Source organism: Oncorhynchus nerka, linkage group LG13, assembly GCF_034236695.1.
Source record: "Oncorhynchus nerka isolate Pitt River linkage group LG13, Oner_Uvic_2.0, whole genome shotgun sequence".
Taxonomy (NCBI): domain Eukaryota; kingdom Metazoa; phylum Chordata; class Actinopteri; order Salmoniformes; family Salmonidae; genus Oncorhynchus; species Oncorhynchus nerka.
The window spans coordinates 57,456,518-57,471,770 of record NC_088408.1 but is presented as its reverse complement, the minus strand read 5'-3'; the positions used below and the strand labels follow the sequence as shown (position 1 = coordinate 57,471,770).

Here is a 15,253-nt window from a genome sequence, read left to right as displayed (position 1 = left end):
TGTCTAGGTGGTCCTAGGTCTAGTTACACGGTCTGTTACCTGAATGAATGTGTGCATTTATGTGAGAACCGTGTTTGAGAACCGTGTTGGATGACCAACCAGGAGACAACAATTTACGAGTTCTGGTCCCACTACCACTTGGCCTTTTGGACAGCCAGTCCAAGTGGATGATTATTTGTTAAGATGGTGAAGAAACATAAATATGTACATAAAGGAAAAACACCAAAGGCATTTCAAAATTAAAACCTAAAAAACTAACGAAAGGCCTCATGGCCAGCAAAGAAACCCAGCAGCCTCGTGGCTTGCCAGCTGGGATACTGACTGACAATCACCCTAATTGGCAGCACCAGTGGGGTATACTACAGTGGAAGCTAGATCTACTCAGTATTTTATAAAGCTAGTCAGCTTCAGTCAGCTTCAATTTCCAGCTTAAGCTTCATCCATACTACGAAGGTGGATATTGATCATGCAACTGCCGCTAAGTCAAACAGGCTTTTAACTGTGCGTGCATGTCACACATGGCTAGTCGAACTATTCATTGAGACAATGCTGAACCATCAATCCATGGGCGAGTCAGTGCCACATTTTCATTTTAGCCGAAATCAACATGAAAGAAAGGTTCTTGCAATTTCAGCAGGTTATGGCGTGTTAGAAGTGCCGTCTTTCTTTTATTGCTTATCGTTAATGCCGTCTTTGATGTGCTTTGGTGTGCTTATCAATGCACAAGCACCTTTCTTCCCACTCCTCTCAAAAGTTTAACTGTGCTGGAACTTTCAAAATGCATCCTGTCAAAATGTGTGATGTGATAAGACATTTTCATTGAACTGTTTTTAACACACACAAAAAAAACATTTGATTCATAAAATATTTAATCAGTCGTCTTCCTCAAAAGAAGGGGATGATGACGCAATCTTTGCAAGGGGGATGGATTCACTGTTACTGTAATGCTAAAGACTACCAGTCTGGTTTAAAGATGCACACTTTTATTAGTTCACTTTGCGCCAATCTTACCAGCAGGGGAAGCTGTCAACAATGTTTCTTCCAATTTTTTTTAACATAGCCAAGTTTTTCTACTCAACACTTGACATGACTTTTTTCCTAAAGTGGATTCGGTACACGCCACAACTGCAACTGTTATTAGACCTTTGCACTAGGAGTGCAAGGCGACGTGAAACATTTAAAAGCATTTCACTCTGGTCGATATCAGAGTGAGCAGGAAGTCCTGTTTTTGCATGTTTGGCATTTAGCACATCCTGGCAGTGGCTGGCTGGTCTCACACTGATACAGCCAGTGCAGAGACTTTTTAGTTTGTGGCCGTATCTCCGCTGTGAGTTAGGCCCCAAGGTAACAGAGGTGTCCACACTTCTTACTGGACAGAACCCACATTTCGCCATGTCAGTGCTCAGCAGACGCCTTATGTGATTTGACATCTCGCCACCTCAAGTGGAAACGGTAGTCATGAAAGGAGTTGGGATTGTGTGTGTGTGTGGGTGTGCGTGTGTGTTAGGTGTTTCACTCTTATATTCTCACGCGGAGTCTCCCAGTTGGGCCGGCCTGAGTGCTGCCTGGAGTTAGAATCAAGACTGTGATTATCCGATCAACAGGCTTAAGGCATGACATGACCACATGTTCAAAAGGCTTTCCCAGAGCATGTGGTTTGACCTGTTAAATTCTTTGAGGTGGTATTCTAGAACATGCTTGGTGCTTTTTTCGAACTGATGCAAAGGTGCTTGGTGCTTTTTCACCAAGCCTGGATCTGTATTGCCTCAAACATTTGGCATATCAAAACTTACACAACTCTTTTTTTTCTCCCTTCATAATGATGCACCTCAAAAGCATTATGTTTGCATGTCTCGATACTGTGATGTTTTATTCAAATACAGGGCCCTCTGCTAAGATACAATAAGAGACATTTCTATCCAGTTTTCTGAGCACAGATGCCACGTTATGGAAACACCATGGGAATTGACCTATTCCTTCTCACACGTCTGCTTTAAGCTTTAATGATGGCGACCCCATCGTGGCGTTAATGGGCCGTGATATCATCCTGTTGCGTCCATATGCCTGTGTGAGCTGTACTTACAGTACACTACCCCGGCTCCTGCCGTTTGCTCTGTGTACACTACACACACACACACACACTTCCAACAGTCTAGAAATTGGGTGAGGTTATATGAGCAATGTAGATTTAAATGAGTCTTCAACACATACAATTCAACTAGCTCAGCTAGAGGGAGAGTGCTACGGATGTATACAGTGTGGAGTAGTAGAGGGGCTAATTGTATTCCTCTACAGCAGCATTCTTTTCACCCCTCTGACAAAAACAGCACTTCAAATATGAACATGGGCGTTACACGCAGACAATAATCTCAATGAGTAGATGGGGGGGGGGGTTCTCTCTCCTCTTTTTCAGTTTATATTCTCTTTTTTTTCTCTCTTTCCCTATTTGTCCTGCAGAAACACATGCATGTGTCGCCTTGAAGCGCCATGCAGGGATAATTCATTCTGCCAAATGTTATGAATGTTTTCCACTGATGGGGGAACAGACGGTGATGGAGGAGAACATGGGGTGGGGTGAGCGAGGAGGGGGTCTCTTTGAGGTGTTGCTTGTATCGACTTTCACTCACCCGAGGAGAAGGAGTGAGTGAAAGAAAGAAAAAAAAAAAACATTTGTGCCTCTCTGTCACGAGGATCCAGAGGTTGCCGCTAAGACTTCAAAGCTACCGGTGTGCCAGGGTTAAGTGTGTTGGAAGGTGGGTTTTGGGGAACGCCTGGCTCTAACAAGTTTATCTCGCCCTTTAAATCAGTTTGGGGCATGAAAGTGTTGGGAGCAGGCTGTACCAGAGGCGGTCGTCTTTGTTGACTGCTACCTATGTCCGCAAATACAGGTTCCGCTTAAAGCGTGCCTTTGTTTTGTTGGCAGACTCGACAGGTTGGCCAGAATGAGACTACCTGCTTGGAGGGTAATCAAGCCTCACAATGCAACGTGTCATTCCTTCTCCCTGAAGCAGCCACAGCCTCTCCCATTCTTTTAGTGTCCCTTCATGCATAAGGCTGTTTGCAATTACTCTAATTATAAGAGAGGTTATTTAAAGCCCCATTTATATGTCCTGTCCCCCCTCCCAAAACAGACATGAACACTTCATTAAACAAAGGGGTGAAGCATCTGTACAGGTCTGGTTTTGAAGGAGGTATTTCTGTTTTAATATAAAACAATGTAAGCCCATGTGTATAATTACCTACATGACATCATGGTAAAGTGCCCTTGTGCCAAAATGTTTAATTAAGACCATAGCTGTTCAACTAGCATACTGCCTCAGAGAGCCAACCCTTTTTATGTTGTTTTCAGAACCCCAAGAGCTGGCTGCTTACTCCATATCACATAACTCTTGTTCTGTAAGAGCACAGAAAGATTGACAGCAAGCCATGTCTTTGGTTCCCTATAAGTCAGGGACCCAGGCCTGAGCCTGCCTGCTCCTCCAAACAGATGTCTACAGTGAAAACCTCTTTGAATCGCTGGAGAAAGTCTGTCAGAATAGGACTGAAGACCAGCTCAGGAGCAATCTCCTGGCCTCATGACAGATGTTGTGGAGATGTGGGCTCATGTGCACCACGTGCCATAGTGAGGCATGTTTGTGTGCTGTGTTTGTGCATGTAATGCATTGTGATATGTTGTAATGTGTTGCAATGCATAGTGATATAATGTATGGGATGATGTACAGTAACATTATATAGTCAGGCGAGGGTCTTGAGAACATGAGAGAGCGAGAAGCCTCTGTGTTTTGGCCCACATTTATCACGTTATATATAGCAGGCTTGGGTTCAATTCTGAACTGAGTTGTAAATTGTTCTTGAATTTGAGTTGGCCACGCCCCACAGGGAATTGAATTTGATTGAAAGAAAGTCGATTTTAAATAAATGAAATTCAAATGGCTTATTTATTCTACACATCACTACTGTATACACGTTTATTTTGACATTGTGTATGGTTACCAATACTCTCATAAATATTGTAAGAACACGTTGTGGGTTGTCTGTAATAATTTATAATTCCCTTAATGTTTTACCGCAGATCAAACACTGCAATAGGAAAGGGAAGCAATCTAACAGTTCATGACAATCTGAGTTATAATCCAAATAATGTTTGAAATGGTATGTATAATCTTTGCATTAATAAGTGACAGATCCTTTTGATAAAATATTTGTCAAATGAATGAGACTTTCATGTATCAGTTGAATTGCTTTGAATTAAATTATACTTGTAACGGCTCTCTTCTATCTCCTCCTCTGACGAAGAGGTAGAACAAGGATCGGACCAAAATGCAGAGTGATGATGATTCATGATATTTTAATGAAGGGAAAACTATACATACAGAAACTACAAAAATAACTAAATGAAATAACGAAAACCGAAACAGCACTATCTGGTGCAAACACAAAGACAGGAACAATCACCCCCCAAACACTCACAGAATATGGCTGCCTAAATATGGTTCCCAATCAGAGACAACGATAATCACCTGACTCTGATTGAGAACCGCCTCAGGCAGCCATAGACTACGTAGACACCCCACAAAACCCCTAAGACAAAAACACACCACAATAACCCATGTCACACCCTGGCCTGACCAAATAAATAAAGAAAACATAAAATACTAAGACCAAGGCGTGACAGAACCCCCCCCTAAGGTGAGGACTCCCGGACGCACCTCAAAACCATAGGGAGGGTCCGGGTGGGCGTCTGTCCATGGTGGCGGCTCCGGCTCGGGACGTGGACCCCACTCCATAAATGTCATAGTTCCTCCCCCTCGCGTCCTGGGATAATCCACCCTCGCCGCCGACCATGGCCTAATAGTCCTCACCCAGAACCCCACTGGACTGAGGGGCAGCTCGTGACTGAGGGGCAGCTCGGGACTGAGGGGCAGCTCGGGACTGAGGGGTAGCTCGGGACTGAGGGGTAGCTCGGGACTGAGGGGTAGCTCGGGACTGAGGGGAAGCTCGGGACTGAGGGGAAGCTCAGGACTGAGGGGCAGCCCAGCACTGAGGGGAAGCCCAGCACTGAGGGGAAGCCCAGCACTGAGGGAAAGCCCAGCACTGAGGGAAAGCCCAGCACTGAGAGGAAGCTCAGCACTGAGAGGAAGCTCAGCACTGAGAGGAAGCTCATGCAGTTGGCTCTGGCAGATCCTGGCTGGCTGGCAGATCTGGAAGAGTCTGGTTGACTGGCAGATCTGGAAGAGTCTGGTTGACTGGCAGATCTGGAAGAGTCTGGTTGACTGGCAGATCTAGCTGCTCTGGCTGCTCCATGCAGACTGGCAGCTCTGGCTGCTCCATGCAGACTGGCAGCTCTGGCTGCTCTATGCAGACTGGCAGCTCCATGCAGACTGGCATCTCTGGCTGCACTATGCAGACTGGCAGCTCTATGCAGACTGGCAGCTCTGGCTGCTCTATGCAGACTGGCAGCTCTGGCTGCTCCATGCAACCTGGCAGCTCTGGCTGCTCCATGCAACCTGGCAGCTCTGGCTGCTCCATGCAACCTGGCAGCTCTGGCTGCTCCATGCAACCTGGAAGCTCTGGCTGCTCCATGCAGACTGGAAGCTCTGGCTGCTCCATGCAGTCTGACAGCTCAGGCTGCTCCATGCAGACTGGCAGCTCAGGCTGCGCTGAACAGGCAGGAGACTCCGGCAGCGCTGGAGAGAAGGAAGGCTCTGGCTGCGCTAAACAGGCGGGAGACTCCGGCAGCGCTGGAGAGGCGAGGCGCACTGTAGGCCTGATGCGTGGTGCTGGCACTGGTGGAACTGGATAGAGAACACGCACAGGAAGCCTGGTGCGGGGAGCTGCCACCGGAGGACTGGTGTGTGGAGGTGGCTCTGGATAGACCGGACCGTGCAGGCGCACTGGAGCTCTTGAGCACCGAGCCTGCCCAACCTTACCTGGCTCGATGCCCACTCTAGCCCGGCCAATACGAAGAGCTGGTATGAACCGCACCGGGCTATGCACCTGCACTGGAAACACCGTGCGCTCCATAGCATAACACGGTGCCTGCCTGGTCTCTCTAGCCCCCCGGTAAGCACAGGGAGTTTGCGCAGGTCTCCTACCTGGCATAGCCATACTCCCTGTGAGCCTCCCCCCAAGAAATTTTTGGGGCTGACTCTCAGGCTTCCATCCGCGTCGCCGTGCTGCCTCCTCATACCAGCGCCTCTCCGCTTTCTCCGCCTCCAGTTCTTCCTTGGGGCGGCGATATTCTCCAGGCTGAGCCCAAGGTCCTTCACCGTCCAGTTCGTCCTCCCATGTCCAGTCCCTCTCTCGCTGCACCTTGGTGCGGCTACACTCCCCTGGTTTAGCCCAGGGTCCTCTCCCTCCCAAGTCCAGAAATTCTTGTCGCGCTGCTCCTGCTGCCGCTGTTGCCTGTTACCATGCCACTTGGTCCGGGTGTGGTGGGTGATTCTGTAACGGCTCTCTTCTATCTCCTCCTCTGACGAAGAGGTAGAACAAGGATCGTGACAATACTTCCTTCAATTGAAATTCATTTCAAATTCTGCTTCCTGTGGGGTGTGGCCAATTAAAATTCATGGGTTGAATTGAATTACATTCAGAAATGTAGGATGATATATGTGCTCCTCTGTATTGTAAATCCAGCTTAGGAAATCCATATCTCTCTCTCTCGCACTCTCATTTGTACTACCTCTCTCCTTTTGGACCGCCTCTCTTGCTCTCTCTTCACCCCGTGAAGGGGATTGGTGTGCATGGATCTAGCAAGACAGTTATTGTACCGCCATGGTGTTATTGACATTGAGCCAAATCAAGAGCAGACTTCTGGATCATTTGTGGTTATGGTTTCAAACTATGTCATGGTTGCCATGTTGTGTGTAAAACATTCCCTTGATGCCAACGTTTATATTTATGAACTACGAATGAAGCCTTTGATCCTCAAGCCGTGCATTTAAGTGACCTCTTTGTTGGCATGTGAAAGAGATTCAAATGATGTTACAGTATCTTTGACGGAATGGACCATTTGCGTTTTTCACCCTGGTTCCTCTTTGGGATGCCGCCTGGGATGATTAGGCATTCCACATGCACACATTGGGTTATTTTTCTCTTCTGATTCAAAGCTATGCTGATTCATGCTCAATTATAAAAGATGAACCAAAAATGCTCATAATTCTGCTCAGACATCTCGCTTGATCTCCCTAAATGCACAGTTTTATGCTCCACGGAAACCCATCTCATCATGCACTGTTCTTCCACTTTACATTCAAATTATTTGTAATTTTCTGCATTATGAATTCCCATACATTACTCATTGAGCATAATTAACAGAGAATAAATATAGGGAAGCTAAACCTGACAATCCATTGACTTCATTGCATGGGCTTGGTAATAGTGAAGCAGATAGTAACGGTGCATTCTGTACACACTAGCCAAAAAACTGCACTGTAGTGTTAGCTCTAAATAATTGAACTTGGAGAAAACTGAGCATCTGACACTTTCGTTTAGCTGAATTCGGAGGTGATAAAGTAAAGTTTTCCCTGTTTCTATCTCTCTCCCTTACCCACCACACACCTCTCTCTCTCTCTCTCTCTCTCTCTCTCTCTCTCTCGCAGGTTGACATGCTCCTGCCTACTAAAATCACCGGCATCATCACCCAGGGGGCCAAGGACTTTGGCCATGTCCAGTTCGTCGGCTCCTACAAGGTGGCCTACAGCAACGATGGAGAGAGGTGGCTCGTGTATCAAGATGAAAAACAGAGGAAGGACAAGGTGAGCCATCCTCACTCCATTACTATGAAATACATGTAACCCAAACCCTGCATGACATTAGTAGTGGAAGGGACAGTATCCACCAAAACTCAAGTATAATATTAGTAGATTTAAAAGGCCAACACTATTTTGATATGCAGTAAAATCCCAAATGAATCCAAATAGAAATGTTAATTTTGCAACCAAGAATTGAATCCAATTGAATGAAAAAGTGAATGAGTGGGAGAAGCACAACGTGCAGAAAAAAAGACAATAAATGCTAAAGCGAACAATCAAACCCAAAACAACGATTGACAGAATGAATGGAGAAATGTATTGTGCTGCTTATAGTTGTCAAGCTCTGACCCAGTCTCACCGCTCTGTGTTAACACTGCACCTTCCCATCTCAGGCTCCAGCACAGCTTGCTGAGGCCTCTCTCTGACTTTCTCTTGGCTCCTGGATCAGATAAGGGCACGTTGTCTAGCAGTCCTGGTCGGCTCGCTGCCTGAAATTGTGTTTACGGTCCTTCAACAGAGTACATGTGACCATTGCGATCGCCCACGCCAGCTAACGGAAAGGGAAGGAGGCTGTGACAACACTCTGTCAGGAGAGCAGCAGCACTCCCTGGCCTGTTGTTTTAAAGGAGGCCTGTTAACTTTGCTGCTCTCGCTGGGTTGTTTAATGATAAGGATTTCCTGGAGCTTCTGCTGATGATGGTCAGAGCAGGGCTAACCTGTGAGGAAACACACCTACACATACACCTAAAAACACATATGTGTGGCAGAGATGGTTGTCCTTCTGGAAGGTTCTCCCATCTCCACAGAGGAACTCTGGAGCTCTGTCAGAGTGACCATCGGGTTCTTGGTCACCTCCCTGACCAAGGCCCTTCTCCGATTACTCAGTTTGGCAGGGCGGTCAGCTCTAGGAAGAGTCTTAGTGGGTCCAAATGTCTTGCATTTAAGAATGATGGAGTCCACTGTGTTCTTGGGACCTTCAATGCTACAAAAAAAAGATTGACCCTTCCTCAGATCTGTGCCTCGACACAATCCTGTCTCTGACAATTCCTTTGACCTCATAGACAGGTGTGTGCCTTTCCAAATAATGTTGAATCAGTTCATTTTACCACAGGTGGACTCCATTCAAGTTGTCGAAAAATATAAAGGATGGTCAATGGAAACAGGATGCACCTGAGCTCAATTTCGAGTCTCCTAGCAAAGGGTCTGAATAATTATGTAAATAAGGTATATGTTTTAGATTTTTTTCTAAATTTGCTAACATTTCTAAAAACCTGTTTTCCTTTTGTCATTATAGTGTATTGTGTGTAGATCAACGAGGCAAATGTTTTATTTAATACATTTTAGAAATAAGACTAATGTAATAATATGTGGAATAAGTCAAGGGGTCTGAATACCTTCCTAAGTCACTGTATATATGATGTTGGCTTGTTAAGACACATATCACCCTCCAATGGGCACACATCAATTTATGCCAACATGTACAAATACATCTTCAGTTTAGCGGCCCATGCCTGAAAACTCTTCTCCATCCACCACTCAAATGCCTCGCTTGAGTAGTTTATAATTTCAACCACAAGATGATCTTTGGATGTGGGCCACCGCTTACTCCGTGTGAGTTTCAGCCAAGCAATCTCAATTTTAACAACTGGAGGAATTCCAAATGTTTGGCAAGCCTGGCAGGGCTGAGAGAAAAGTGATAAAATATACACTGTCAAGATCATTGCAACCTTCGTGTTGAAATCTATAGTTCGTCCTCAGGATTTGTGGCCATAAAAAGAGTACAGACTGAGAATACAGTGATACTACAATGATGCTATTCATACGTAGTAAAACAATAAAATATGCAATCCACAAACAAAGCATCCTATCAAATCATCCCATGTCCTATTATCCTTACTCAGGTTCTACTGCATCTTTTAGAGCAAGGCCTGGGGGGATATTAATCAGTGTGTCCCAGCACAGAGCACAGCACTGTGAGGAGCTTTCCAGATATAGGACTTTTCAAGGTGTTTCCGCCTCTCAGTCGAGTGGAGCAGGTGATTAATGCTAGAGGACACATTAGGCTTCCGGACTCCAGAGACTTTTCCTGTCACGCCACAGGCTTGGAGAGGTTGGCCTGGGCTAAGAGTCCTGTGTCTCTGTCTGTCTGTCTCTGAGAGAGAAAATCGGAAGTCCAGAGAGTTTGTGTGCGTACAGTATGTGTGTGTTTTTATGTGCACATTCATGCATGTATGTTTGCACGCAAGACAGAGTGTACGTTTGAGTGTGTGTCTGGCTGGATGGGTGTCTGACTGGGCAGAGCATTGTACATTTTCTCCTCAGGTCTCTCCCCTCCTGAGCCTGAGTGTGGCAGAGACTGCAGGCAGTTAGATCTAGATTGAGAGAGGAGAGGCCTCTGTCAGCATATAGATACCCATGGACACTATAACAATTTATTTTATTTAACTAGGCAAATCAGTTAAGAGCAAATTCTTATTTTACAATGACAGCCTTCCCTGGCCAAACCCTCCCCCTAACCTAGATGACACTGAGCCAATTGTGTGCCACACTATGGGACTCCTGATCACAGATGGTTGTGATACAGCCCGGTATCACACCAGGGTCTGTAATGATGCCTTTAGCACTGAGATGCAGTGTCTTACACCGCTGTGCCACTCGGGAGCAAACCAGGGACATGCAAGCTGTCACTCACTTATATGTTGCATGTAGTTATAGAAATACTGTTTAATTTCAAGTTTGGATACACCTACTCATTCAAGGGTTTTCTTTATTTTTACTATTTTCTACATCGTAGAATAATAGTGAAGACATCAAAACTAATAAATGACACTTATGGAATGATGTAGTAACCGAAAAAGTGTTCAATCCCGTTAATTTAATCAAATGCTTTTTCTGTGTAATTTGTTTAAAATGTTAAAATACGTATCACATTACACATTTAGCAATAACATAATGCATTTGAAACATCACGCCGAGTAAAACTTTTGTATGACTTAAATACAATTATTTTATCGATAGGATTAGAGAAGAAAGTGCTTGTTTAATTGACAAGCACACCGAAGCATACCAAAGACAGCATTAATGATACGTAATAAAATAAATAACTTCTCATACGCCATAGCCTGTTGAATTTGCATGAATTTGATTTCATTTTTATTTCGGCACAAATGAAAATGTGGCACTCGCTCACCCATGGATTGATGTTTCAGCATTCTCTCAATGAAGAGTTCGACTAACCACGTGCAACATGAATGCGCAGTCCACAACCCAGCTCGAGCAGGCTTGAGTAAGCGGCAATTGCACGATCAATATCCACCTTTGTAACATGGATGAGGCCGGATTGTGAAGCTAACTGAAGCTGGCTAGCTTTAGAAATCCCAGTAGGTCTTGCTTGCATCGTAGTGCACCTCTTTGGGCTTTGTCCTGACCACGTGATCGGGCTGGGAAAATCTCTGGGCCCTAACGACAGACTTTAGTAGCCTAGTGGTTAGAACGTTGGACTAGTAACCGAAAGGTTGCAATTTCAAATCCTCCAGCTGACAAGGTACAAATCTGTTGTTCTGCAACCTGAACAGGCAGTTAACCCACTGTTCTTAGGCTGTCATTCAAAATAAGAATTTGTTCTTAACTGACTTGCTTAGTTAAATAAAAAGAAAGTATGCCCTACTCACCATGCTCAGTTAGAACTGTAGTAATTCTCGAGCTCTCAGCAGCAGACTCTCATGATTTGAGAGCTATTGCTGATCATACGCAGGGCCCCAGAAAAGCCATTGAGACGTCACCCTCCCTAGAGGGGGAATAAGCTCAGTTTGTATTAGCGATTTGCGGAATAATTTGGGAATTGAGCAGCCTGAAGTGACTATGAAGTGCCTTTCATTGGGAGAATAATGCAGGCATTCTCACTGCTCTCTTGTTTCAGTAAGAAGCAGGATTCTTTGAGTGGAAATGCGCTGGTGCTTGTTCAAGTGTCATTACTTTACGCAAATCCTGTGCACGATGAAGCAGAACATGTCAATATATATCTCAAATGGAATGTTTCACTTTTCAGACCTATCAAACGTACAGTACATACCAGTTAGAGTAACATCATCATTTAATATCCCTGCTGTTGGGGACCATCAGAATGCATTTTGTAAGAAACATTTTTTGAGCCCTGGTGGGGGCTCCAGGAACAGGACTGAGAGCCTACTTTCCATAGAAAGGGTTCTGGTTGAACGTATTCTAGGGGTCATAGTTGGCTAATTTCAACCACTCAATGGCAGATTGTTTTCAGCACCTGCTGGGGTCCGGCCCACCGGTTTTACATTTCACATAATGACGATGACAAGTCCCATTACATTCCAATTAAATAGTCATAATCACACTTTTTTAAATTGAAATGATCATGGAATTTAGTTAAGCTGTCCCAATAGGTACATATTGCATATCATTCTACTGTCGATTAACCACACTTAAGCACAAGGCTTCTAATTATCAACAACACAGTATACATCCCAATACGTCCATTATGCTTGTTTATATTGGAATATTTCAGGCTTGCACGTTTAACTACATATCAATGGTGAGATTGATCATTTGCTTCTGGGCCGTTGTTTTGCATACTGCCTGCCTATTGGGTCTTGTTGGATACTATGGCACTAAGAATGGTCTGCCGTGGGGCAACGGACAAAAGGTCGCTAACTCCGCTGCCATGTGTTTTTTTACGGCCAAAAAGCGCAGGTCGTGACCATACCTCCTAGTATTATGGAAATGTACCATCAGCATTATGTAGCCTACACAGCATGTCCATCACTCCTCGTCTATCCTTTCTAATCTCACTTCTGTGCATAATGAGGCTCACATACACTAACAAGCTCGCTGAGATGTGTGTGGGTGTTCAAGATCACCATTCATTTAATCTCATTCCCACTGTCCTTCCTTTCGCAGGTGTTCCAAGGAAACTTTGACAATGACACGCACAGAAAGAATGTGATAGATCCGCCCATCTACGCCCGATTTGTCCGGATCCTTCCATGGTCGTGGTACGGAAGGATCACTTTGCGTGCAGAGTTACTGGGATGCACAGAGGAAGAGTGACCACCCTTCCCCCTCATCTGTCCACCTGTCCCCCTCTCCCCCCTTTAATACTGGATCATCTAACCCAGATTCAGTGTTTCAATATAAACTGTGCAACCTGTAAAAAATAAATCATTTTCCAATGGATTTTTCAAGAATATGTGTTTGGTTATGGTGGGTTGCTGTTTGATTTAAACCTGCCCTTGTCCTGATTTTGTCCCTTTTTGTTTTCTGATTTTTGTGGTCAATGTCTTTTTATTCCTCTCCAGATTTCCCCCCCCCATTATGTTTGGAATGAACTTGGGTAACCTATTTGATGGGGGGAATCACACTGTGGTTTAAACATATTGCCCTGGAAGCTACTGCACAGTGTCACTTGTTGAACGTGAAACCTGTCTATCATGCTTCATTGGACATTGTTATCCCCACTGAAACTTATTTTGGAACTATCCCAAAAATCATTAAACTATCAACTGAATACGACAGTGACAGATATATATTTACTTTGGATTATAACACCTCTTCAAGCCAGGCTTTTAACATTACTGACACTGACATTGTAGAGCAAATACAATACAATGGCAATGCTTAATGCTGTTGAATTAAATGTAAAACACTAAATAATTGCATGGTGCATAAATTATGATATTAAAAGTTTGACATGAAACTCCTTCCCTAAGAGCAATTGCTTTGGTTTCGTTTAACGTGCATTTCTCAATAGTTCTGATACATACTACAAAAGCTTAAAAGTGATCTACTAGACGAATAACAAGGACAAAAGTGGCACTGCAGTATAGATACGGAGGTTGATGGGCTGGCTGATTGAAGTGTGTCCAAATATTCTTGAATTTTCTATCTCATCTTTAATTTATTTAAATGTAATTAGCATTTAAATTTTGTGTTTGAAAGATATCTTCTTGGAATGTCACATTTATAGAATTGTATACATTGTTTAGTTTTAGTTTATTTTCTCTGCTTTTGTATCCTGGTGCCCAATCCTTCTGCCTTTACAATATCATTTTTAATCAATGTGAAAAGCTCAGGATAGAAGTCACCCATCCATACCCACAAAAAGAGTAAGCCCTCCTTTGAATAATAATATTTGACAATATTTTGTGTGTACAGACATTACCATGCTAATGAAATAAATCAAATTATATTAAAAATCTATCACACAAATAGCTTTCTATTCATGTGTTTTCACAAGAATATAAATACATGTAAGAACTTTGAATATTTAAATATGTGTACAATGAACATTATCAGTTGTTACAGTGTGTCACTGTATTTCAGTGTTGCATCATGACATGCATCATGAAAGTCTAATATTTCTTAGATCCATGGACACAGCATTAGCATCATGCCATGCAACTCACTTTTTATAATGGATTTATTTGGCTGTGCATAATAGTTTTTATTTAATTTTTTAATATCTTGGCTTTTGATCAAGCTATTTGTGAGTATATCTTGTCAAGAAGTTTCTGTGTCCATAACGTTGTCTTCTTGATCACTGTCTGTGTGCGCTTTTCACACAATGGGATCGTTACTAACCAATGGAGATGTCAGCATGACATACAGTGGGGAGAACAAGTATTTGATACACTGCCGGTTTTGCAGGTTTTCCTACTTACAAAGCATGTAGAGGTCTGTAATTTTTATCATAGGTACACTTCAACTTGTGAGAGACGGAATCTAAAACAAAAATCCAGAAAATCACATTGTATGATTTTTAAGTAATTCATTTGCATTTTATTGCATGACATACCGTATTTGATCACCTACCAACCAGTAAGAATTCCAGCTCTCACAGACCTGTTCGTTTTTCTTTAAGAAGCCCCCCTGTTCTCCACTCATTACCTGTATTAACTGCACCTGTTTGAACTTGTTACCTGTATAAAAGACACCTGTCCACACACTTACACAGAGCTGTGTAAGAACATCAGGGATAAAATTCTAGACCTGCACAAGGCTGGGAAGGGCTACAGGACAATAGGCAAGCAGCTTGGTGAGAAGGCAACAACTGTTGGGTCAATTATTAGAAAATGGAAGAAGTTCAAGATGACGATCAATTACCCTCGGTCTGGGGCTCCATGCAAGATCTCACCTCGTGGGGCATCAATGATCATGAGGAAGGTGAGGGATCAGCCCAGAACTACACGGCAGGACCTGGTCAATGACCTGAAGAGAGTTGGGACCACAGTCACAAAGAAAACCATTAGTAACACACTACGCCGTCATGGATTAAAATCCTGTAGCGCACGCAAGGTCCCCCTGCTCAAACCAGCGCATGTCCAGGCCCATCTGAAGTATGCCAATGACCATCTGGATGATCCAGAGGAGGAATGTGAGAAGGTCATGTAGTCTGATGAGACAAAAATAGAGCTTTTTGGTCTAAACTCCACTCGCCGTGTTTGGAGGAAGAAGAAGGATGAGTACAACACCAA

The 15,253-nt window shown here is 43.9% G+C and overlaps 1 protein-coding gene across 4 annotated transcripts in view; it reads left to right on the top strand.

Annotated features, from left to right (window-relative positions):
* The window catches only part of edil3a (EGF-like repeats and discoidin I-like domains 3a), a 269,201-nt gene extending 256,245 nt beyond the window's left edge, over window positions 1-12,956 (top strand). For all 4 annotated transcript variants that reach the window (XM_029677442.2, XM_029677441.2, XM_029677443.2 and 1 more), the window contains 2 exons: window positions 7,602-7,757; window positions 12,681-12,956. In XM_029677442.2, coding sequence (XP_029533302.1) covers window positions 7,602-7,757; window positions 12,681-12,830 — 306 coding nt within the window. In that variant the 3' untranslated portion in view covers window positions 12,831-12,956. The remainder of the gene's footprint in view (window positions 1-7,601; window positions 7,758-12,680) is intronic.
* Window positions 12,957-15,253: the final 2,297 nt, after the last annotated feature.